The sequence below is a fragment of the Hirundo rustica genome, chromosome 18 (assembly GCF_015227805.2).
Source record: "Hirundo rustica isolate bHirRus1 chromosome 18, bHirRus1.pri.v3, whole genome shotgun sequence".
Taxonomy (NCBI): Eukaryota; Metazoa; Chordata; class Aves; order Passeriformes; family Hirundinidae; genus Hirundo; species Hirundo rustica.
In genome coordinates, this window is record NC_053467.1 from 671,509 (window position 1) to 696,394 (window position 24,886).

A 24,886-nucleotide genomic window follows, 5' to 3' on the forward strand; every position below is an offset into this window, starting at 1 on the left:
CGTGGCTTTGTGTTGGGAGAGCGCACCGTAAGGTAAACAGGAAGGAATGAGGGATTAAGACGTCTCTGCTCTGAGGGAAGGTGACAAGCCCGGAGCTGTGACACCTCGGTGCCGAGGCGAGGGGCCCAGCTGCGGGCTGGCATGGCACAGCTGCATTGTTCAGGGGTGAAGAGCAAATAAAAGCCACGGGAAAAGAAAACAAGCTATAAAATTCTCAGCAAAGCACAGAGCCCCAGCAACTGCCTCCTGATGGCCCCGTGACAGCTCCGGGGAGAGGCGGGCGAGGGGTCGAGCTTTTGAAGTCCCGAAGTTGTCCTTTGCAAAGGGCCCCTGGTAAAATAGGCTCGGTGTTGACTTTAGGCTGCATATGGTGGAGGAATTGGACGGCTCAGTCACAGCAGTCAAAGCAGGGGGGCACTTTTTGGAATTTGGCTAGCTGGGTGTCAGGCGGGGCCCGTCCCAGGCGGGGTGGGGGATGAAATGAGGATTAGCGGCACGGTCGGGGCTGCAGGTGAGTGACAGAGCCTGGGGTGTGGAAAGCTGAGGGAGAAACCAGCCGGGAAGGTCCTGGAATGGTGTTCAGAGCTGAAACGTGTGTGCGTGTCAGAACTGGGGAGAGTGGGGACAGTGGGAAGGTCAGGAGGGTGATGATGGAAACCCCTTCCCACGGGGACAGAGGGGGTCCTGAGGTGCTGGGAATTGGGGGTTTCTCAGCAGTCTGGGGACCTCTGCACTGAGCAGCAACAGCACGAAGGGAGATGAGCGACGGGGGAAAGCGACAAAGCTGAAGGTGCCAGGGGGTTCGTGTGCTCTGTCCCCTCACCACGGACGGACCCCTGTGCTCACAGCCCCCCTGACGCCCACACTGCCAGCAGGGACAGGCAAAGCCGCGTTCAGTGCAAGTCAGGACAGTGAAATGTGACCTTGGCAACCTCATTCTGCCCTCCAGAAAGCCGGGCTCAGCTCCCGGCACAGGCCAGGAGGGGATGTGGCCGAGCACCCGGCTTCCCACAGCCCCTGGTGCCTCCCACCCCGTGACCCCCCAGCCCGACAGGGCGCACGCAGAGGGGCTGGCGGCTCCCCCCGGGGTTGGCACGTCCCTGTTGGGCCACAGATGGTGACGATGTCCCCTCTTTGCCTCTCCCAGCCTGCAACTGCAACCTGCACGCGCGGCGCTGCCGCTTCAACATGGAGCTGTTCAAGCTGTCGGGGCGCAAGAGCGGCGGCGTGTGCCTCAACTGCCGGCACAACACGGCGGGCAGGCACTGCCACTACTGCAAGGAGGGCTTCTACCGCGACCTCAGCAAGCCCATCTCCCACCGCAAGGCCTGCAAAGGTACGGGCTCGGGGATGGGCTGGTGGGAACGCTCCGCTCCTCCTTCCCCCGCCGCGCCCCGCGGCTCCGCTCCCGCGGCTCTGCCTCTCGCCGAGCTCCTCCCTCACCCAAACCCCTCTGAGACTGGGTGGTTTTTTTTTTGCCGTTTGGAAGGAGTTCTCATGCCCCCACATTCCCTGCCGTCACCTCTGCAGCCTCCCGGCGAGGACAATGCCACCCACCTCCCCTGCCATCACCTCTCGCTGCTCTCCCCGCTGAGCACAGGCTGTGGAAATAGGAGCCCTCACTGCTGAGGAGGGCTTCAAATTATCTCGGGGTTTATCGCTTACAAATCGGGCTTCATCTGCTCCTACCTGGCCATCGCCCTGCAAGGGCAGAGGGGCACGAAATCCCCGGGACGGCTGAGATATAGAATTTAAATCAGCCTCCTCCGAGCCTCCAGCTCCCACCCTCCAGGCAGAGCTGAGCCCACGCGCAGAACCTGTCACTCCTCCGGACCAGGAGAGAACAGAAAAAGGGGAAGCGAGTTTATTTTGAGCTCGGAGTATTCTGAGGTTTCCTCGTGTGGCCGTGGAGGCGAGCTGGGATTCAGCTGGGGCGGGAGCAACAAGAAGAGCAAATCCTGCAAACGATCCCTTTTAACTCTCGGCTGCTGCTGGAAGGGATGGAAATCCTGAGCCCGGGGTGCAGGGAAAGGAATCAAACCAACATTAAAAGGCAGATTAGAAAATGCTGGGGTTTCCCCCAGAAATGCTCAGCTCTTTTTTCTCTAAAGATTCTTTTCAACAAGAAATGGAAAGATTTTTGGCTTTGGATCGGTGTTTTTGGCTGGCAAGTTTTGGGTCTCCAGCATTTTCAAATTTTTTGCTTTGTTTTTTGGTTTGTTTGTTTGGTTTTTTCCTTTCTGAGAACAGATTTTTTTTTTTTCCTTTTCTTTCTTTCATTTTTTTTTTTTCTTTTTTTTTTTTTTTTGCCATGGCAGAAAAGAAATCCTTTTGTCAGACAGTCCTAATCCCATTTCTCAACCTTGTAAAAAACTATTCCAATGAGCTATTTTTGATATTTCCCAGGTGCTCATTCCTGCTTTTCCCAGCTCTCCTCTGTGGCCAGGCAGCTGTTCCCCTCTCCTGTCTGTCCCTGGCCCTTCACTGTCACGGACAGCACCGAGTCCTGCCCAAACCCTCCTGCAGGTGGGAAACCTCTGAGCCATTCCGTGCCTCGGTTTCCCCAAGGGAGCACCGAGAAGACCCCACTGGCCTCCGGGGTGTTTTCAGGCTGAATTCCTCCCTTGCAGGATCATTCTCGCTATTAAATCCTCTTTGCAATTGCCCCGTTCTCCTGCTCTGCCTTCTCGAGCCTGTGGGGCAAATCCACCGGCCCTACAACAGCAGCCAGATGGATTTCCCCACAGCAGCCCTTTGAAAACTCCTTTTCCCGAGCTCTGCTCCCCACAGCATCCCTTTGAAAACTCCTTTTCCCGAGCTCTGCTCCCCACAGCAGCCCTTTGAAAACTCCTTTTCCCGAGCTCTGTTTATCACACAGCGGGGTTTATGCTGCCTCTGGTTTTCTCTCCCGACTCAGGGCTTGTGCTGAAATAACTGTTGAGAACGAGCAGGTTTAAACCCAACCCTCCCACTTTACAGCTCCAGCCAGCTCTCCATTGATAACAACATTCATTTGCCATCCCACCAAACCAATATTCCCAGAGCCTCATCCCGACTGAAGGTGGTTAAAATTAAGGAATTAACCACGCTGAGATCCTGCCATCTCCCTCATCACTGCCTGCAGCCAGCAGGACCATATTGTCTCTATATTTTATCTGTATATTTTATCTCTATATTTTATCTCCATATTTTCTCTCTCTATATTTTTTCTATATTTTCTCTGTATTTTCTCTATATTTTCTCTATATTTTCACTATGTTTTCTCTATATTTTCACTTTGTTTTCTCTGTATTTTCTCTCTATATTATCACTATGTTTTCTCTATTTTCCCCTCTATATTTTCTCTATAAAACCTGATTCTTTAATCCATCACATCACTCTGACCATGTCCCACACATAACAAATTTAAATAAAAGCATCTCAGAGAGCCCCGGTGCTTTGGGAGCTGCTGAGGAGCTCGTGGCTCCCACCCACCCGAGCAAGATCTCGGGTGATCTCGCAGCAAAGAGCTGCCAGAGACAATTTTTTTCATTAATTCAACTCCATTTACTCAGCCTAACAGACACATCCAGCTAAGCTGCCTCTCCTCGCATTCCTCTCTCCCACTCCATCCCATGCACGAGGTGCCTCAACTCACAGCACGTCGAGCATCAGCAAATTAAAGAGGCTGGGGCTGCCTTGTTTGAAACGGTCGGTTTGGGTAATTATGCAGGAACATGACATTGCAGAAATGCTTGCACAATGCCTCCTCCTTTTTAACTTGGAGAAAAGGAGAATTCCACAGAATTTCGCACGTGTTGCAGGGCGCGGGTGAGGCTCAGGCAGGGAAAGGTGAGCAGAGAGCAGAGCTGGGCAACATCCCCTGCCCAGCTCAGGGCTGCGTGCTTCCAACGGCCAAACCTTGAATAATTGATAAACAAAAGCCGTTCGTAACGGTCTGAAGCTGGGATCAGCGGTGCAGCTGAAGGCACAAGGAGCTGGGGTTTGAGGATGCTTTTCCCAGCCCTGCCAGGTGCTTTGCTCCCTGCTTGCTTCCAGTGGTTTTCCTCACAGAAACGGTGAAAGCCTGGAAGTTGTCGGAGACGCCCTGGGACAGGGCTATGCCAGGCAGGCCGTGGCACGGAGGCTGCAAACCACGGGCAGAGGAATTGATGACAGATGGAGCGGGGATATTGCACGGAGCGGCACGGCTGGCGGCGAGCCAGAGCCTGCCAGGCTGGAGCCGGGCACGGAGCTGGGCACGGAGGATGTGGCTGCTCCGGGTGGGTGGCCAGGCGAGCCCTGGGACACCCAGGCTCCCCTGGCACTGCGAGGTCAGACTGCAGCTGATCCCTGCCCCAGCCACGGACCCTGGGTCCCGCTGCTCCTCCTCCAGGGGTGGGTGGGCTCATCCCAGCGGGAGGGGGAGCGGGATGCCCTCGGTCCTGGCACACACATCGCACAGCCCCGGGAAGCAACAAAACTCGGGGAGGAAGAAATGTTCATGTTTTCGGACTCAGACAAGGATGAATTTCTTCCTCTTTCCTCCCTGGTTTTTGAGAAATCACCCAGAGCTCCCGGCACGCTGAAGCCCTGCTTCCAGTTCCTTCTGCTTTCCCTCTGCTCCAAAGGATGTTGCAAGTGAAATTCCACATCTGGGTCCTGCAAACCCTCGTCCACCCCGCTCTGTCATGGGCCGCTGTAAATCAGGGCCCTGCTGTTGGCTCTTTTGATTAAATTCCCTCCTGATATTTGCCAGATTATTGGCACTAATTTAATTCCATTGGAGTGGGGAGTCTGCAGGGTTTTATAGCCTGGCTGTAAAACAGCTCTGCACTTCGGGGAGAGGCTTTGCACACTTTTTGATGAAGAGATGACAAACGAGACGTGCTCTGCATGCGCTTGTGCTGAGGCTGCCAGCACAAACCCCTCGTGCAGGGCAGGATTTGGCACCTGGAGAGGTCACATTCATCAGGGCTCAATGTTTTGGGAGGAAATGGGATTGTCTGTGTGCCTGGTGCTGCCGCAGCCTGGGGAGTTTTCCAGCTGTGCTGGAGGATCTGGTGCCTCGTGCAAACCCCAAACAGCATTCCCAGCCTCCCTGCCCATCCTGGCCTGCCCCCACCAAGGGTCAACCCCTGACATTTGCATCTTGGAGGCGGTTTGGGCTGGAGCACAGGGAGCTGAGATCTGTCCCCCTGGGCTCAGCCTCCCGGCCTTGATTTCATGGGTGCAGATAAAAGGTTTTTCCCCACCCAGTCGCAGGCATTGAGTGAGGGAGAACCCAAACCCCTTTGGCTCTGGGTGCTGCCCAGCAGAGCCCCCGGTGACAGGGACAGTGGCACCAGTCCCTGTCTCTCTCCACTGACTATAGAGGGAGCTGCGTGACCAGCTTAGAGCTGAGAGCTCGTTCCCTGGAGCCTGGGCCAGGGGAGACGGAACCTCGCTGCTCCTGCGGCCGGGTCCCGCTGGGAAGCTGGGGCGCAGGAGGTGGCGAGGGGAGGACAGCAGAGTCTGAGGATGGGGTCACTGCCACCACAGGTGTCCCACTGCTGGTGTCCCGCTGTAGGGCAGGGACACCCTTCTGTCCATGGTTCCAGTCGTGGTCAGCATCCCTCCAGCCTTGGAGATGTCTCCTGATGGTGGGTGGGGCAGGCAGAGGAGCTCCCAGCTGAAGAGTGGTGCCAAAGGCATTGGGATGGCCTGGCTGGATCCCCACACCCGGGCCAGAGGGCCAGGGGGGCAGCAGGGTCAGCAGGACCAGCAGGGCCAGGGGGTCAGCAGTGGTGGCTCCTGCAGGGCACTGTCCCCATCCTTTCCCAACCTCAGGGCTCTGTCCCCATCCTTTCCCAACCTCAGGGCTCTGTTCCCATCCTTTCCTCACCTCAGGGCTCTGTCCCCATCCTTTCCTCACCTCAGGGCTCTGTCCCCATCCTTTCCCAACCTCAGGGCTCTGTCCCCATCCTTTCCCAACCTCAGGGCTCTGTCCCCATCCTTTCCCAACGTCAGGGCTCTGTCCCCATCCTTTCCCAACCTCAGGGCTCTGTCCCCATCCTTTCCCAACCTCAGGGCTCTGTCCCCATCCTTTCCTCACCTCAGGGCTCTGTCCCCAGCCTTTCCCCACCTCAGGGCTCCGCTGGGACCAGCACAGCTCTGCCCTTGGCCTCACCTCAGGAGGGGCTGAAGTGCAGCCTGAGGGAGCTGCTCCCCTCTCCAGAGCTGCCTCATTTTGATGCCCATCTCTCCCTGTGGTTTTAAGGCAAACTCCAAGGCAGTACTTTCCAGGAATTCTCTCCAGGGAATTGCCCCTGGTGGCCAAACTTCCTTCCCTTCCTTTTGCTGCTCTCTGGGTTCCAGCTGGAGCTGCTGTTGAGACGAGAGAGGAGCCAGCTCGTGGTGCTGGCAGGGCTTGGCTTGGGCTCTTGGGTCAGGGCTTGGTCATCTCTGAGAAATCACATCCCTGGAGAAATTCCAAACTTCCAGGCATCGATCTGCCAAGCACAGGTTTTAATTTCTCCCCAGGACTGCGGAGAGTCTCCTCCACTGCCACGGGATCCATTTGCTAGTTGCATTCCCACCCCGCATTTGCCAGTGGCTGTGCCTGAGTCACACCAGCCCCACAATTCCTCATATCGGTATCACTGCAAACCCCGAGAGCTGATTTATGGCCTCTGCATCTAAAACTTGTCATCACAACAGCCCCACACACACAGACCATGGCAGGAGGTTTCTAGGAATGCAGCCGCAAGCTGTCCGTGCTCACAGGTCGCTGTGGGAGTGTCCTGGGGCAGCTCGAGTGTCACCGAGTGTCACCGAGTGTCACCGAGTGTCACCGAGTGTCACCGAGTGTCACCTCCTCCACGGCACCGCCAGGACCCGGGGCAGAGCTGCACCACTCACCCTCCTGGGCTGAGAAAAGAAGGGACCTGAGCATCACTGAAGCTCTCACGCTGTTCTGAGTTTGTAGAACGAAACCAAAAGCGGTGGTTTCTTTTTTTTGTTCAAGTAAGACTCAAGCTCAACACAAGGCACCTCCCAGCTTTTTAAAAATCCATTAAAATCCACATTTTGATGATGGATGGGCAGACACACCAGATCAGGCAGCTGCCTCTGTGCGAGGCAGGGCGGGCAGGGTTTGCTGAGCTGTGGAATTCGGGGCGAGGCACTCCTGAATCCAGGGAGCCGGGAGGAGCACGGAGGAGGCTGCTCAGAGCCCTCAGAAGGAGCTGGAATCTCCATTGCCACATGGGAACCACCTCAGCACCTTCAGAGGAGAGACACAGCTCACAGCCGAGTCCCAGTCCTTGGCACGCGTGTGGATGACCCAGGCGAATAGGAAAATGTAGACAGCTTTGATTCCCTGACCAGAGCCGGCCCCGCATTCCTGAAAAATCGCATCCTGGCAATGCTGGTGCCCAGGAGGGGTTTACTGGATAAACTGGGGGCCGGCCACCTTCCAGACTGGGCTTTGGGTTCGGGTTTCCAGCAGAGAAACATCCAGGAGCAATCCCGGAGGGCAGGTCGGGATGTGGTTTGTCAGAAGTGGTGACACAATAGAGGGGAATTTGCACCCTATTAAGAAAATAAAACCCAGCTAAACCCCGGCTCTCCGTCGCTGGTCTCAGGCTAAGGACAAAAGTTGCTAAATTCACTTGCACAGCCAGACCTTTGCATATCCACCAGACAGAGGAAAGAAAAGGAATAATTTGCCTTCCCCATAAATGTTTTCCGATAATTGAGATAATTTCCTGCTTCAGACCAGTTCTCAGGAGTGGAAAGTGCTTCAGGCTCTCAGATCCTGAGAATTAAACCCAAGCTCAGCCCTGCTCATCCCCACACTCTGGTTTTCAGCCTACTAAAATGAAAAAAGGTTTTTGTTTGTTTTTGGTTTTTTTTTTTTTCTCTGGTAGGAAAGGATTTCTTTTCCAGTTAAACAGATGCTTCTCAGAGCATCCCAAACGAGGGGCTGGGATTTGTGTCCCAGGAGCTCTCTCTGGGGTTTCTCCCTGCCCTTGGGGTGTTGGGGACTCTCCCCACCTTGGACGTTTTGGTGTCCCACAAGGGCTGTGCACACCGAGAGGATCCTTTCCTGCACAGCTTTTCCAGCTTCTCCCTCACCTTCCCCACTGCCTCTTTCCCCCAGGCTTGTGGCATCCTCATTATCCCCGAGACTTCTGCTCCGCTGCCAGATTTGATTTTTATTATTAGCGGGAGAATGCGCTTGTAGGAACCTCGTTTCCTCCAGAGCCAGGCTAAAAACGCATCAGGAGCAGGAAGACTTCGCCTCTCTTTTTTTTCCCCTTCAATAACGGCATTCCCAACCCACTCTTGCTCGTGCGGCATCTCCCACGAGAGCAGGGGGAGCTGGGTTTTGCTTCAGAACCACGAGGCCACTATGCCCCAGTGAGCTGCTGCTCTCGGCCTGGCCAGGGCTGCCCCTGCCGGTCCGACATTTCCGATGGAAAAATCAAAGGGATGGCACCCCCCACGACAAATCCCAGGTCTCCCCAGCAAAGTGGGGTGAAGGAAACCCCAGTGCTCCACCTCAGCATCCCTGGCAGCTTCCCCAGCCCTGCTGGAATCACGTGGGAAGTGGGGACTGGGGAATTTCGAACGATTTTGGGCCGAGGGAATTTTCCAGCATTCGGGGAAGCGCTGCCATAATTGTCCCATTGTGTGTGTCACTAATGCCTGCCCGCAGTGCCCCTGCCCAAAACGTGGATTTACTGCCGGGGTTCCAAGGCCCCTCCGGATTAGCGGCGACTCCGGCTCACTGGAGGCTTTGTGGCCCCGTCTGCTCCTTGTTACGGAGGAGACAAAGCCAAGGTCTGATCTGTGAAATTTGGCCCAAACTGCAGGGCACCAGAGCCCTTGGCTCCCCCGAGCGCCAGGGCAGGAGGGGAAACGGGAGAGCCCTGAGAAGCGGCGCGGGAGGAGGGACAGCAGGAGACACCCACAGATTGTTTGGCTCTGCCCGATAAAAGGAGGAATTCATGTTCTGCTGGCAAGAAACCTTTAAATCTCCGGGAGAATGTGCTGAGGGACACCGAGCACGAACACGATCCCTTGGAGGGCTGAATCCAGCTCCCCGTGTGGCAGACAGGCTGCGGGGCTCAGAGCGGTCAATGGTTAATATTTAAAGTCGTTATCGGTATTCAGAGTTAGCACGGAGAATTTCCACCCCCGAGCCGCTTTGCAAACCAGCTGGGGCCAGACTGGGTGGGTGCACACCGAATGCCAGCTTCCCTTCACCGTAAATCCGTGGGATTTGCGGGACGTGCTGCCCGCGCTGGAGATGCTCTGGCGGTGCCTGGGGGCTCTCCCATCCCCACGGGATGTCCCCAGGGCCAGCACAAAGCTCTCCTCAGGGCTCAGGTGCACAGGTCCAGCTCGGAGCTCCCTGATCCATGGACAAGTAACCGGGATGGGTATCCAAAGGAAGGAGCCCTGCTTGTTTTGGGTTGGTTTCCCAAAGACAGGAGCTAAAGAAAAGCTGTGAAAACATCCTGTCCTCCTCGGGACCCCTGCAAGGTCACCTCTGGGATGGATTTCAGCTGGCGGGGAATCCAGGAATTCTCACACCTCGAGTTCCCTGGGAAGATGCGTTCAGAGCGAGCAGGATTTAAAGTACCTGAGCTCCTAAAGATGGTGGTGCAGGAAAAAAAACCCAAAAAACTCTACAACAGCAAAACCTCCTCAGTTAAGCAATAATGCCAGAACCACCCCTCTAAACACTAAACCATAAGGTTGAACGAGACATGTTGGCTGCATCAGGACGCGTTGTTGAGGCAACAGGAGAATTTAAATTGAATTTGTTTTGACATTTTGACGACAAACCTGGGTTTGTTGCCGTTTTTTTCCAGCACAAGTTCTCTGTAGCCACATTTTTTTTTTTTTTTTAAATTCCTGTTTAAGTCTTCGGAGAAAAGAAGGGAAGCAACCAAAGGGAAGCAATTTTTTGGCCATGATTCTGGAAAAGCATTTTAAAGCCTGGTTGAATATAAATGCGCACCTAAGGCACATTGGCTACCTGGGATTGAATTCGTACTTCAAGCTGAGTGTGAATTCTGGATGCAGGAGCCTTCATCAATGATTATTGTAAATGAAGGTGTTTTTTCACCCAGGTTAATGCATTGTTGGGCCCCTGCTCAGTGCAGAGGCTGGATCTGGAGCCCTGTGAGGTTTGTGATCCTGGCCCAACGAGGGTGACAAGAGGAAATCTGGCAAACCCAGCCTTTTTTTTTTTTTTCTTGTCCAGGCAAAAGGGTTTTTCATCACCCTGAAAGCCTCCCAAGGAAGCAGCTTCCCCGAAAACAGGAAGATGCTAATTCTCAAAAAATGCAGATCTTCTCAGGCACCTTCTCCATAAAGGTCACACTCGAGGAGAGCTGAGCCTGGAGATTTATCCCTCTGTTTACCTTTCACCACACGTGTGTGGGGCAGGATTAGCGGCTGGGAAATGCCTCCGCCCGAACACCGGGGCTGCGGAAATATTTGCAATTTTGTCGTGCTATTTGTCAACCTTCGGTGGGGCAGAACCATCTCAGCAAGTTCAACCACCTGAACCGAAAAACCGTGGGGCTCTTTTATCCCAAGCACGGCCCCGGGATGCTTCCAGGTGGTTTTTAACCCCAAGCCTGAGCTGAAGCGCAGGAAGGCGTCCCTGGCTGGGCTGGGCTGGGCGATGCTCTGCCCCAGCAGGCTCGTACAGAAAAGAGGAGCTGATTTGGAAGCTCCAGACAGAGCTGTAAAAGCCCAAGGCAGCCAGTTCTGCAGAGCCTGGCCCCGGGGGAAATCTCCTGCCTGGCAGCGCTTATATCCGTATATATATTAATCCCAGCTAATGTAACTACAGATGTTCTCATTCAGAGCCCTATCTAATCCTGTTGGGCCCTTGCCACGGTGTCTCGTAGCAGGAGTTCTACGAGTTAATTACGCGCGGTGCAGAGCAGCGTTCCCTTTTATCCCCGAGAAGGTTGCCTTTTCAGCGCCCTCAATGTCCCTTTGTCGCCGGGCTTTGAGGAGCGGTGAAGAGGAGCACCTGTCTGACCTTCCCGGCGCTGCGCATTGCTTGGCAGCCCTCCACCGTCTCTTGGCAAGGCGTTCCCGATCTTTTCCGTGGGCGCTCTCCGTGCCTTTCACGCCAGCTCCCAGCTGAGGACGTGCTATTGATTTCTATAGCGCCCTGATGTGAATTCAGAGTTTCTCTCTCTCCCCCCCCTTTTCACGGCGCAGCCTCCCATCTCGCGGCTCTTCCGAGCTCCGCTGCAATCAGCCAGATGTTTCATTGACTCCCAGATCTTTTCCTGGAGTGGATGCGGTTAATTGGGACCCTTCAGCGCGGATGAGCCCATCCTGTTCCCTCCTTCCAATTATGCCTCCTTCTGCGCTCCGGATTTTGGCTGCTCTCCCCTCATCCTCCCGGCCGCTTCGGCTCTGTCTCGCAAAGAGCGGCGTGGTCTCCTCACAGCTGGAGCTGCCGGGCTCAAGGTGCTCCCCCGGGAGTGCTCCCAGCTCCCTGCTTTCCAGGCCATGGTTATTTTATCGGGAAAATCAGCTCCTGGGAGCAGAGCACCCCCGCCGCTGCTCTCACTGCCCCTTAAAGCCTCCCCACAGATTCCTGCTCCTTGTTTTCTCCTCCGCAGCCACGTTTTCAACCAAGCAAACAAAGAAAATAACTTCATTTTTCACTAGGAATCTCTGCCACAGACACTCAGCATAAATTTTTCTTAAAGGTTTTCTGAACAAACGAAATCCTGGGAGTTATTTCCTTCCCCGGTATGCTCTGACAGAGTGCAGACACCCCCTTTTCCTGCTCCAGCATCATCCCCGTCTGCTTCTCTCCCATCTCCTCCTCTGTGCGGTGATCCTTGCAGGCAAGGCATGAGGAAAATCCTCGTGTTATCCTCCTCCTCATCTCAGGGATGTCCCGCACACTCTCGTGTCCCGTCACAGAGTGCCCTCAGCTCCGGCACTGCTGAAATTCTGCACCTCGCTGGGTGAAGAACAAATCCACAAACCCAGGGAAGTTCGGGGATGAAAGCCAGGGAAGTTCAGGAACACAAAGGTGTTCCGTGAGTCCCGAGGTGCCCATGGGAAAGGCAGCGGCTGTGCCAAAGGGGCTTTTGCCCCAATAACCCCCCGCTGGCATCCTGCTGCAGACTCCCCTCACTTTGGGGTTACAGCCCAAAGGAATTTGAACCGGATCGGGAAAATCAGCATCAAGCACCAGCAACCCGGCCCTCCGTGGCTGGGGAAGGAGAAGAGCCTGTAATTGCTGGCTGCAAGTGTTTGCGCTGGCCGGGGAACTGTAAATTACCTTTAATTGCTGCTAATTGCTGGCGCTGGTTCAGTTTCTCGAGGACGGGGACAGCAAATCCACATCTGCGGGCGCTGCCGGGAGCGCCGCTGCTCCCCGGAGTTCTGGGGGCACAAAGACGCACCGGGCACCACGGGGTGCCCGAGGGGCCCAGGGGGACGCTGGGGGACACAGAGCCCCGAGAGGATTTTCCCCACGGTGTGGCAGAGCGAGCTGGCAGAGACCGGCCGGGATCTCACCCGGCCCGCGAGTCCCTGGGTCACCCTGGGCACATCACATCACCCCGGGCACATCACATCGCCCCAGGCACATCACACCCCGGGCACATCAACCCGGACACATCAGAGTGCTCACAGCAGCCCTGGGGACACAGGAGACAACCCCAGAGAGATTCCTCTGTGAAAACAACCCCGTGAGGGAGGGAAGCAGCGGCAGCGCGATTTATTTATTTATGTGCTGGCCAAGGAGCGCTCTGAGCTCCCAGCCCGGCCCCCCAGAGCCTGAGTCCGGGGATCTCCCTCGTCACCAAGGCTTCTTTCCCCTCCCTCGCTTCCCTCTCTGGTCCCAGCTGTCCTGCCGAAATGAGGGTGATCCTCTCCCATGGGGGGATTCCTCGCAGGAGAGGATGCCTGGAACATGAGGAGAGTTCATCCCCATCCTCCTGCCCTTTGCCTCTCCTTGGGTAACCCTTCCCTGATTTGCTTATTTCTGTATCAACTCCTGACTCCCTGCTCTTCTTTAGCTCTTTTCTCTCCTGTTCCTCCTCCAGGCCTTCGCTTAACGCGTTTTTCCTTCCCCCAGCATTACCTGAGCCTTCCCTCGGGGCTGCATCGTGAGGGTTTTCCCACCTAAGCATCGCTCTGCTCATCACCAGCCACGCTGATCTCACGTTAAAACCTTTCCAGTCTAAATTAGCTTTAGAAAAGGAGATTCCTGCTGTGGGCAGGTTTGCAAGCAGCAGTTTCCCAGGGAGCGCTCAGGGCAGCGGGGAGAGAGGGACTTTCAATCAAAACCCCCAGATCAGAAGGGTTGTGGAAAGAGGGGGAAAGAAGCAAAAGCTTTGTCGGTTTCTTGAGGGAGTTTTTTCCCCTCTCATGTGAAAAACCATCGGGTTTTGGCAAGGCTCTGTCTCTTCCCACCCAGGACTGGTGGGTCAGGGCTGGTGGCAGTTTGCTGGAGCTCTGGGATGTCCCCAGGGAGAATTTGGCCCTCCCAGTGCGGGGCTGCTCCAGGCACCATCCAAACCCAGCCTGGGAGGTGCTGCCAGTGAGGCTCAAACTGGGAGCTGCCGGTGCAGGGAGCAGGATCGTGCTGGGGTGGCTGGGAGGGAACCTCCAGCCAAACACGGAAACTTGGGAACCCCAAAGCAATGCGGGATGTGGTCTGCTGGCCCAAAGGAGGCAGATTCGGGGTGTTTGAGAGCCAGGGGGCTGCAGAGCAAACCAAGCAGCGCTGCAGGGCCCAGGAAAAGCCCTCTCGGGGGGGATGTGCCCAGTTTGGGGGTTTGGAGCCACTGCTCCCATGGGGATGCTGACCCCAGCGCAGCCCCTCCAGGGCCCAGGCGGTGGGATGGTTTTTCCCTGGCCCCTGTTTCTGGCTGTGTCTCCAGCTCCCCTGAGGGGCAGGAGGAGAGGGATCAGTGCTCTCCAGGGAGGGATTTGGCCGGCTCCTTCCCGAGGATGCTGCAGAAGAAAAGGAAAGCTTTCCTGCCTGCCTGTCCCTGCCACGGCTCAGCAGGGGCAGCCCACAGTCTGGCACGGCGCTTGCAGCTCTTAGAAATCAGGGCTGTTAACAAATGTGCGAGGCCCTAATCCTTTTGGAGCAGTGATGATAACAAGCCCTGATGCCTTTTTTTTTTTTTTTTTTTTTGGTGGCTTTTGGCTTTTCTTCTTCTTGCCTTTTTTTTTTTTTAAAAAAAAAAATTCTTTATTTTAAAAATTTTTTCCCCCTAAACCAGCTGCGCCGGTGGAGTCCCACTGTGGGAAATGAGATGGGTGAATGTTTTCAAGTGCAGTATTTGCATCCCCTGCCAAACCCTTCACATCTGCCCAGCTCTGCCGTCAAGGCTGCATCCATCTGGCCGGGAACAGCAGGTCCTCCATCCCACAAGGGCATTTCCTTCCTGTGCCCGTGGTGCCAGCTGCCGGGGATGCTGCTCAGCGGGAAGGGTTCGAGCGAGAGCTCTGAAAGGACCGGCTGGATTTTTTTCTTGGCGTGCACGTGAAATGAATTCCCAAGCCCTCTGGAAGGGATTGCTGCCTGCCTGAGCTCGGCGTGCCCGGGGGCTGGGTTTGTGCCTCAGCTCCAGCCCTGCCAGCGCTCCCGCGAGCCCGGGGAGGTCGGAGCCGCTGGGTGCGGGCAGTGGGCGCCGCTCCCTGTCTTTAAACACTCCCAGCTCCCGATGTCAGCACTCGTGGGGTGAGGAGCTGTGTCCATGGGATCCATCCCCAGGATCAGCCGTCCTGGCTGGGCTCCTGTCTCCGCAGTGGGGCTGGGACAGAGCCACCCCTCGCCAGCGCTGTCCCCAGCCCCTGTGCCGAATGCCAGCTCTGTCCCGGGTCACGCCGGGGTTTGCCGGAGGTGCGGAGCCTGTGCCGGGATGACCGCCCTGCCGATGCCACCCCGCCAGCTGTGCCAGCTGTGCCCACCCTGCCCTGATCCTGCTGTCCTGTGTCCCCCCGCAGAGTGCGACTGTCACCCCGTGGGTGCCGCCGGCCAGACCTGCAACCAGACCACGGGCCAGTGTCCCTGCAAGGACGGCGTCACCGGCATCACCTGCAACCGCTGCGCCAAGGGCTACCAGCAGAGCCGCTCCCCCATCGCGCCCTGCATAAGTAGGTGGATCTTCTTTCCGTGTCTGTGGAGTAGAGGTTTTGACCCCTAAAATCCTGCTGGAGCAGCTGCCCAGGCTGGGGGGCTGCTGAACCCCACCAGCGCTCGGGGGCAGGAGCTGCCCGGGGACCCCCGCACTCCACTCTGCCCAAACGTGGCCCAAGCAGCTCACCTGCCTTGCTGGGGGGTTCTGAGAGTGCAAGTCTGCTGGGAATTCAATTTGGATTCACGGAACAGAGGTGTCCCCAGAGCACATTTATTTAGGGGTGCCACATCGGGGCTGGATGCTAAAGCTGATCGCTACAAACAGGTTTTTCTCTCCAAAACCAGGCTGTGCTGCCCTGGCACAGAGCTCAGGTCAGAGGAGCTGCTCCTTTGATGGAGTTGCCATCACAGCTGAGAACACCTGGATTGCTGAAGGGGCTCTTGCACTCACACAACCTTCCCAGGAACACGGGCAGTTTCACCTTTGGCTTCCTTGGGTTTGCTTTTCAATCCCCTTCCCAAGGCTGCCCTCAGCCCCTGCTCCTGAGACAACAGCAGAAGCACCAGGTGCAGCTCCCAAAATGCAGCATCTGCTCTGCAAACACCTGGATCCCCCAGCGCCTGCTGAGCTCTCACTGCCTGGGAATGTGGGCTGTAGCCTCGTGCCCCTCTCTGCTGCTGTGGGGTTTGCTGCTGCTGCATCTTCCAGCGGCTTCTGCACCCCGTGGGACATCTCCACCTGCCCTAAGAGAGCAAAGCACCAAAATGAGTGTGCCTGGGATGGGATGGGATGGGATGGGATGGGATGGGATGGGATGGGATGGGATGGGATGGGATGGGATGCGATGGGATGGGATGCGATGGGATGGGATGGGATGGGATGGGATGGGATGGGATGGGATGGGATGGGATGCGATGTGAAGGAGGAACTGCTCCCCTGTGGGTGATTCCCTGCTGCTAAAAGGAGAAAAGGGCCCAGCAAGAAAAGCGGAAGTTGAAGGAACCAAGTTTGTTGGGAACCCACAGTCTGCTCCCACACTCAGCATGGCCATTGCCAAATTCTGGGGCAGACACCCTTTCTCCACCTTCTCCTGCTGAAGACAACACACATTCCAGGGTGGTTTGGTGTCACTGGGGATTCATTTTTCCCCGTGTCGCAACGGGACCGCAAGAGCCCAAAGCAGATGCTTGTTGTCCCCAAGACTTCCAGCCGTGGCTCCAGCCTGCTCTGCAGCAAGTGTGCACAAAGGTTTATCATTAATCATTCCCCAGGGCCAGGGGAAATCAGAGAGTAAACTGTTCCTTGCATCAGCTCCCTCAGGAGTCGTGGCACTAAATAAAGACAGACCCAGGATTTCAACATGGCCCGTCCAGGGTTTGGGGCTGGGCACAGTCACTCACTGCTCGGAATTCCCTACTCCCAGAGAAGAACACCTTGGGGAAGGAGCCAGACCCCCGTGGGGTCTGTGTCAGGCCAGGCTTTGGGATCTCGGTGCTGCCTGGCACCGTGTCTTGTGCTGCGTTTAACTGCACGGAGGTGAGTGACCCCAAAACCCACCCGGTGCTGGCTGGCTGCACCCCTGTGAGCTCAAACCCTGCCCCGGTGGCCGTGCATTCTCCAAGAACACAAGCAGGAAGAGGCAGACGCCCACTCCCAGCTCATGCCTAAATTCCACTGTCAGACTGGGCTGCTGGGGTGCTCCCCCAGCAGGATTCCCAGGAACGCAGGGAAATGCCGGCACCGTGCCCCAGGTGCGGGAAGGACACCCAAGGGGAGAGCCCCGCAAAGCTGGGACGGTGCAGCTCCCTCCGTCCGCAGCCCATCCTCTCCACAGGCCTGGGAATGAACACCCCAGAGCGTGATGTGGTTTCGGCTCCGCAAAGCTGGCCCCAAACCAGAGCCAGGGAGCAGGGAATTGGCACCAGAGGTGTTTGTGCTTCCTTTAAATGTGGGAGGCACGCCTGGCACCCCAGCAGAGCTGCAGAGCCGTACCTGCTCCCTGCCCCACCGGGGAGCGCCAGCACCGCCTCCGGGCTGGGTGACAGCAGCTGGAGGGGACGGGCGGTGACAGCAGCCCACAGGGGCTGGGCACAGTGCAGCACACAGCCAAAAGCCGATTTTTTTTTTTTTTGTTAAACCCCCCCTTCGCAGCACCCCCAGGGATGCCCGGTTCCCCAGCTGCCGTGTACTGGTTTGGGGGTTCATGCTGGGAGCCCCCCTTGCTGGCAGACGTGGCTGGGAGGGGAACCTGCAGGAACCTGTGCAGGGACCAGGCTCTTTGGGCTTTGCAATAACTGCTCGTCCTCTTCTCTCTCTGCTGTCGCCGTGCGCCCCTGGCCGTCCCGCAGAGATCCCGGCTGCTCCACCCACCACGGCCGCCAGCAGCGCCGAGGAGCCCGCAGGTACGTTCTGCTTCTCTCCTTCTGGAGCGTCTCCGTGCTAAATGTCTCTCCAGCAATCATTTCCCTCGAGGTTAGTCGCACCAAAGGCGTAAATCCTGTTGTTTGTACCGGGACCCTCAGCATCCTGAGGGATTGGTGTTCCTCGGAGGGCAGGAAGGTGCAGGAGGTTTTCCTGCTGGATCTGTGAGCACAGGGGGGGTCACCCAGCCTTGGATCCGAGTGGAACCACGGCTGAACCCCCCATGTCACCGGGGGACCCCTCTGTCCCCAGTTCCCCCATGTGGGCTGGCTCCGAGCAGGAGATGACAGCAGGAGCAGGGTCCCAGGAAAGGCTGTGCTGTGCCTGGAGCTTCCAGGGACATTTCAGCCCCAGCTGTGAGGGACATGAGGTGTAAAAGCTGTTCACTTTTGTCTCAGCGGTGCAGGAGGGTTCATGAACGAAGGGGTTTGTACTAAACGGGATGGATGTCACCTTGGATTGATCCCTGGGCAGGGAATGTCACCAGGCTGTGTGAGCAGGAGCAGTCCCAGGCTGTGTGCTCAGGAGCAGTTCCAGGCTGTGTGAGCAGGAGCAGTTCATGAACGAAGGGGTTTGTACTAAACGGGATGGATGTCACCTTGGACTGATCCCTGGGCAGGGACTGTCACCAGGCTGTGTGAGCAGGAGCAGTTCATAAACGATGGACTTTGTACTAAACAGGATGGATGTCACCTTGGACTGATCCCTGGGCAGGGAATGTCACCAGGCTGTGTGAGCAGGAGCAGTTAATAAACAAAGGGATTTGTACTAAACGGGATGGATGTCTCCTTGGACTGATCCCTGGGCAGGGAATGTCACCAGGCTGTGTGAGCAGGAGCAAAGGGACACCTTCAGCCCCCAGTGTCACGGGCAGGTTGATCCCAGGGGTTGTGTGGGACTGATTTAAGGGACACTTTAAACACAGCAGAGCTGCTGTCCCCTGCCATGGGACAGGGGCTGTTTGGGGAGCTAAAACCCAGCTGAGATTGCATAAAGCCGAAAACTGAGAACATCCCAGCAGGGTTGGACCCTTCCTGGACTCCCTGACTGGAGGCTGGGAGAGGGTTATCCATGGTCTGGGAGCGATGAGAAATGCCTGGAGAGTGCCTTGTGGATCCCTGTGTCCCTGGAGGGCCAGATGCCCCCATGCCCTGCCCAGAGGGGTGACCAGGGACCAGGGCATTCCCCAGGAGCCTCCTGTGCCACCTCCCAGTGGAAGCCCAGTGAAGGCTGAGCTGAGCTGAGCAATCCAACAGGCCCAGAATCCCAACATAATTCTTCTCACTGGGATTTTATTGGAGTTTTTAAGCACTGCTTTGTCCAAGGAGCTTGAACCCTCTGTATTTCATCCCTTTTCCTCAACAGGGAGCATCCAGCAGCGCTGTGTCTTGGCATCTCCCAGCTCCCACCTCCACCCTGCTGAAATCCGCGGGGTGTTTGACAAATCCCTAAATCATTGTCTGCGAGCCAGAGCTCCCATGCTATGGGAGAAGCAGGGCTTGGAAACAAGATGGAAAAAGCAATTAGTGGGAGGCTTTGAGCGCAGCCAGTCGTGGGAGAGGCGCTGCTCCGTTTCCTGTGCTCACCACGAGGGACAGAAAGTGGCCAAGAGCTGAGGGAGCATCACCCCAACCTGAGCCTGCACCAGGGGCCAAAGCTGGCCTTGGAGCCAGGGTGGGGCAACCTCGGCTCTGCTGTGGGGGGTCCTGCCTGGCTCTGCTGCACTCCCAGGGGTCCCAATCAGTTTGGGAAAACAGGCCAGAACTGGATTGTTTGGATGAAACGCATCCATGCTCTCCCATGCCGGGAGGTTGGAGGATGAGGAGGGGCTGCTCCTCGTTGCTGCTGCCAGGCAGGAGGAGCTTTTCTGGTGCTTTTTTGGTCCCCCTCAGACAGAAGAGACCACAGTGAAAGGGCAAACAAAAATAGCAGCGAGGGGGGTGAAGGTTTACAAACCTGCCAGTCAGTCCTTGTCTTATCTGAATCAAATCCAGATTTTCTGGGGAATGATTATCTGAGGTGGATGATTTCAGGCAGTGGGCTTAAATAAAACCAGGTGATTGGATTGATGCAGCTCCCCGTGGTTTTCCCCTGTCTGCAGTTTCAAAACCAGATCTGGCCCTTCCAAATGTCCTTCTGGCCCCTTTTGTTCCTGGCTGGTGAGGAAGAGGCTGGATGTAAGTGCAGGAAAGGGAGAAGCCAGCTCTGAGGGATCCCTGGGCTCCCCAGGGCGCACAGACCCAGAGCAGCTTTGGCTGCAGGTGGCAGATTTCCCAGAGGGCAGAGGAGACCCAGTGCAGAGCTGGATGCACGCTGAGTATCCAAAATTCAGCCCAAATCCTCCCCCAAGAACCAGGAATGGGGCAAACTTCCCTCCCTGATGAGCAGGAGCTCCTGTTTCAGCACCACTTGCAGGTAGCCGGAGTATTCCTGTCCTAGAAAAGGTTGTTTTCCCTTTGTCTGAAAGTCCAGGCTTTGATTTCTGCCTGCCCATGCCCAGACTGAGGGGATGCAGAGCCGCCCTCTGCTCCCAGGTGAGTTCTGCCTCTCCTGGGACAATCCCAGGGTGAGCAGGAGGGAGAAAGGCAAAATGCAGATTTCAGGGGGTGGCCACAGGCTGGCAGCCCGTGCCCATGGACAGACAGGGATCCCTTGGGTGCTCTGCCCCAGCACCTGCATTGCCCCAGGGCACAGGGGGACATGGATTAAATCCCTCTCCCCCTGCAGATCCGGGCCTTGGAGAGCTGAGGGGTCCCTCATTCCCAGCCCTCCTGCACCGGGACATTCCCTTGGGAACGTGGCCTTTTCTGCCAGCAGCTCCTCCCGAGCAGAGCCAGCACTGTCCCCAGCTCACAGCTCCACAAACACCGGCACCATCCCCGCAGCAACAGCTCCAAGGGAAAAGTGTCAGTAGGAACGGGTTAAATCCCCCAGAGCTCCATAAACACCGGCACCATCCCCGCAGCAACAACTCCAAGGGAAAAGTGTCAGTAGGAGCGGGTTAAATCTCCCCCAGCTCCATAAACACCAGCACCATCCCCGCAGCAACAGCTCCAAGGGAAAAGTGTCAGTAGGAACGGGTTAAATCTCCCACAGCTCCTTCTCATCAGGAGCAGCAGCTGGAAACGAGGAGTGACCCCCCAAGAGCCTCCACACATCTGCCAGGGTGCCGGGAGAGGAGAGTGTGGGGACAGGAGCGCAGGAGCCAGCCCGAGCTGCCTTCGGCTGTGAAGCAGGGACCTGTCCCGGCACGGATGTTCCCTGAGCAGGGCCCAGCCCGGGATCAGCAGTGCTGGAGCTGGGAGCAGGGCTCAGCCTCCTCCCCGCAGGGCTCCTGCCAGGGGAGCAGCCAGGCCGGGCCACGGGCGGCTCTCCGCGGGGAGGATGCTCCCAAATCCAGGGGTTTGCACCGCTAGGGAGAAAAGCCCTTGGCCGTGGGGAAGCGTCAGCCCTGCGGAGAGCCGGGAGCATCCCAGAGCCTGGGAACAAAGCGCTGCCGGCTCCCTGCGGCGCAGTCGGGAGGGGAAATCGTCATTTCATTCACCCTGGGGTAAATCTGGGCTCAGCCTGGGAGCCTGCAGCTTTGTACCCATCCAAAGGAGGAATTCATTCAGCCCTGCCTGGGCTTTCTCTGCCTTGTCCCAGCTGTAAGCGAGGTGATGGATTGGCCGTGTGATTGACTGACTGATTGATCAGCAGCAGCCAGCTCCCCCTGAAAGGTTTCTCACGGCGGTGCCCAGTGAATGCCTGGGAGCACAATAGGGGACAGGGGCTTCCAGTGAGGGAGCTCCTGGTCACTTCAAAACAGCTCCGAAATCTGAAGGGAAAAAAAACCCAAACCCTAAACCAACCCCTCAGAACTGCTGAAATGCAGACAAGCTTCATGCACAATGGCACCGTGCTCTTATCCTGCCGGTGCAGGGCTTCCTGCAGCCCCACATCCATCCATCCCTGCATCCCTGCATCCCTGCACCCCCAAAGCCCTGCATTCCTCCATCCCTGCACCCCCAGAGCCCTGCATTCCTCCATCCTCACATCCCTGCACCCCCAAAGCCCTGCATTCCTCCATCCCTGCACCCCCAAAGCCCTGCATTCCTCCATCCCCACATCCCTACACCCCCAAAGCCCTGCATTCCTCCATCCCTGCACCCCCCAAAGCCCTGCATTCCTCCATCCCCACATCCCTGCACCCCCAGAGCCCTGCATTCCTCCATCCCTGCATCCCTGTACCCCCAGAGCCCTGCATTCCTCCATCCCCGCATCCCTGCACCTCCAAAGCCCTGCATTCCTCCATCCTCACATCCCTGCACCCCCAGAGCCCTGCATTCCTCCATCCCTGCATCCCCGTACCCGATTCCCTCCACCCCAAACCCCTCCATTCCTCCACCCTCATTCTTTCACTCCCGTATCCCTCCATCCCTGCAACCCTTTATCCCCACAGCCCACCACAGCCGAGCCTCGAGCGTCAGTCAGGACTGAGCAGCTCCCTGTGCCCATCCGGGGACATTTCCAGAGGCTGATTTCCCCTGGACACACAGAGCTCTTGTCCCGGCACCAGCTCCCTGTTTCTGCGCCTCTCCCCGAACACAAAACTGATTTTTCCCTCGGCTGGGAGTGCTGTCAGGCACGGGGAGCTCGGCTCCCGAGGACAGATGTTTTCCTAGGGATGTATTTCACGGTGCCGGCAGTGGCTCTTGGCAGGGCACCCCTGGATCTGCACCCCCGACGTGTCCTGGGGCTCAACATCGGGATAAATCCTGTGGGAAGGGACAGGAAATGCGCAGCCCCCGGGACAGGGCTGAGGAGGGGGCAGAGCTGGTGTGGAAGAGCTGTAAACTCCGCCTTGGTGCGGAGTTTTCCAGCTCACTGTTTGCTTTCCGGTGCAGTGGCACAGCTGGCACAGCTGCGCTGTCCCCGCGGTGCCACCAGCAGCCATCGCCTGCCTCCTGCTCCCTTTAAATCCCGGAAAATTGGGATGCTGCTGCTAAGGCCGCAGCTGCTGAGGGCACGGCTGTCCTGAAACACCAAAAACCCCTCGGGCCGTTCATCCCCATCCCCAGCCCGGCACCGGACAGCTCCGGAGGCGGGGGGTGAACTCCCCCCGAGCTGCAGCGGGGCCGGGCTGGGGGCCGGGGGCTGGGGCAGCTCCCCCTGACCGTGACCAGAGCTCCCAGGGACGGACCCAAACCGTGCCAGGACCCAGCTGCGAGCCACAGCCGGGGCTGGAGCACTGAGCACCAGGGGCCTGACCAGGACATCGCCGGGATGTGGTGGGGACAGGAGAAGCTGGGGTCCTGGGAGTACCGGGGCCGGTGGCCCCAGACAGAGGTGGAAGGGGATGAGGAGGTGGATGGGGCTGCGGAAGTGGAAGGGGATACAGAGGTGGGAAGGGGCTGAGGAGGTGGAAGGGGCTGCAGAGTTGGGAAGGGGCTGCGGAGGTGGAAGTGGATACAGAGGTGGAAAGGGATGAGGAGGTGGAAGGGGATACAGAGGTGGGAAGGGGCTGAGGAGGTGGGAAGGGGCTGCGGAGGTGGAAGAGGCTGCGGAGGTGGAAGGGGCTGCGGAGGTGGAAGGGGCTCCCGGGAATCCCTCTCTGCCGCTTTCCAACCGCTCCAGGCGAGAGGCTTTAATCTAATTACATGCTTTATTTGCGCCAATTTGTTTTTCAATCAATCTTGCTCAGCCAGAAGAAAGGAGGCTACTGTGGGCTCATTTGCACCTTCTTGTTCCAAGGGAGAGGTTAATGGTCGTTATCCGCTGCGATCCGCTGCCTGCCCGGGACACAGGCAGCGAGTTCCCAGCGCCGGGATTCCCGGAGCCGCCCGGGATCTTTGGGACGCGCTGATTGTCAGGGCTCGGGGCGCTCCTGCCAGGTGCCGTCCTGCAGGAAAGGTTTTGTGCGTCCATTGCCAGGGGTTGCGGCGCGGTCCCAGGGGAAGGTTTGGGTCTGCGAAGAACAAACGAGAGTGGAAATGACTGCTCGCTTTTGCTGCCCCGCCGGGGAGCGGCACAGCTCAGCGCCGTGGTGGCAGCCCGGCACGGGGCAGGGCTGGCCTCGGTGCCCCCGCACTCCTGTGCGGGTGCCAAGGGCTCCTCAGCCCGCTTTGGAGAGCAGGAGATGCTCCCATGCTCAGCAGGTGCGGTCACAGACCCACCGCAGTGGGACAAACCCCTGCCAGCTCCTGGGGGCTGCAGCTCCCACCTGGGAGGTGACCAAGGACCGACCGCGGTCACCGGGTTAAATACAACCCTGTGCCAGGGGCTCGCTGTGCACCACGGCTCGGCACAGAGCCTCTGGGGACAGATCCGGGCCCTGGAATCCCTGTGGATAACACCTGTGGGTCACACAGCAGGCACGGCTGGAGCGGGCCAGCCCCAGCTCATCCCAGCTCATCCCAGCTCATCCCAGCTCATCCCAAGCCTGCAGTGGTGTCCCTGGACACCGCCCCGGCCAGCTGCTGTCCCTGGCCATGCTGGACGATGGCCAAGGCCACCCTGCTGGGGACACCAGCTGCCCTGCAGCTGGCCAGGGATGAAGGGCACTGATTTACGCATGATAATTAAGGGCACTGATTTACACATGGTAATTGCAAAGGGCAGCGTGCAGGACAGCGGGGTCACAGCCAGGGGAGAGGGGAAGGGCCAATTAGTGATAACAGACCCGGTTTAGTGATAACAGACCCGGTTTTGTGATGGCAGACCCATTTAGTGATAGCAGACCCCTGTCCACTCAGTGGCCTGAGGAGGGTGCAGCAAAGCACGGGACAAGCGATGCCAGGGCTGGAATGAATAACCTGGGAAGGATCCTCTGCCTTCGCTCGGCTATTTCATTAAAGCTTCTTTACATTAAAGCAGCCAGCTCTGAGACAAAGACTCCCAGCGGAGTCCTGCACAAATTAAATTACAGCAGTGATCCCTCACAGTCACGGCGTGCTCTGCGAGCCAGGCGCTGCAGCCCCTGTGCTCGTCCCTCAGGGGTGATCCCATCCACGCTCCGGGAAAGGAGAGGGCTCCTCCAGAGCATCCCCTCCCTCAGGACGTGTGCTGAGCACAGGCCCAGAGCCAGCAGCTCGCAGCAAGCGGAGCTGGAGCTCTCCAAATGACTCTAACAGCCCTTCCCCAGGACCGAGGGAGGAGATGGTAAAATAATTCTTTGGGATGGAAGCAAGGGGAAACACCGAAGCTGAAGGAGTGAACCAGGTCATCTGGGGAAGTCTCCGGAGGTCTGAGAGCCAAAGGCATCCCTGCCATGACTGCTCCAGGGCCATCCTCTCCTGTCCCGGTGCTGGTTTGCATTTTATCCTGTGTCCCTTGGGAATGTGGCTCCCACCTGCCCTTGGGATAGCTCT

The 24,886-nt window shown here is 57.4% G+C and overlaps 2 protein-coding genes across 2 annotated transcripts in view; one reads left to right on the forward strand and one right to left on the reverse strand.

The window, feature by feature from the left end:
- The window catches only part of NTN1 (netrin 1), an 86,214-nt gene that overhangs the window by 49,445 nt on the left and 11,883 nt on the right, over positions 1–24,886 (forward strand). Inside the window, exons 2-4 of the mRNA XM_040081623.1 lie at positions 1,148–1,336; positions 14,983–15,132; positions 17,465–17,518. Coding sequence (XP_039937557.1) covers positions 1,148–1,336; positions 14,983–15,132; positions 17,465–17,518 — 393 coding nt within the window. The remainder of the gene's footprint in view (positions 1–1,147; positions 1,337–14,982; positions 15,133–17,464; positions 17,519–24,886) is intronic.
- STX8 (syntaxin 8) overlaps positions 23,163–24,886 on the reverse strand; it is a 105,456-nt gene continuing 103,732 nt past the window's right edge. Inside the window, exon 8 of the mRNA XM_040081625.1 lies at positions 23,163–23,484. Within this exon, the coding sequence (XP_039937559.1) occupies positions 23,288–23,484 (197 nt within the window). The 3' untranslated portion in view covers positions 23,163–23,287. The remainder of the gene's footprint in view (positions 23,485–24,886) is intronic.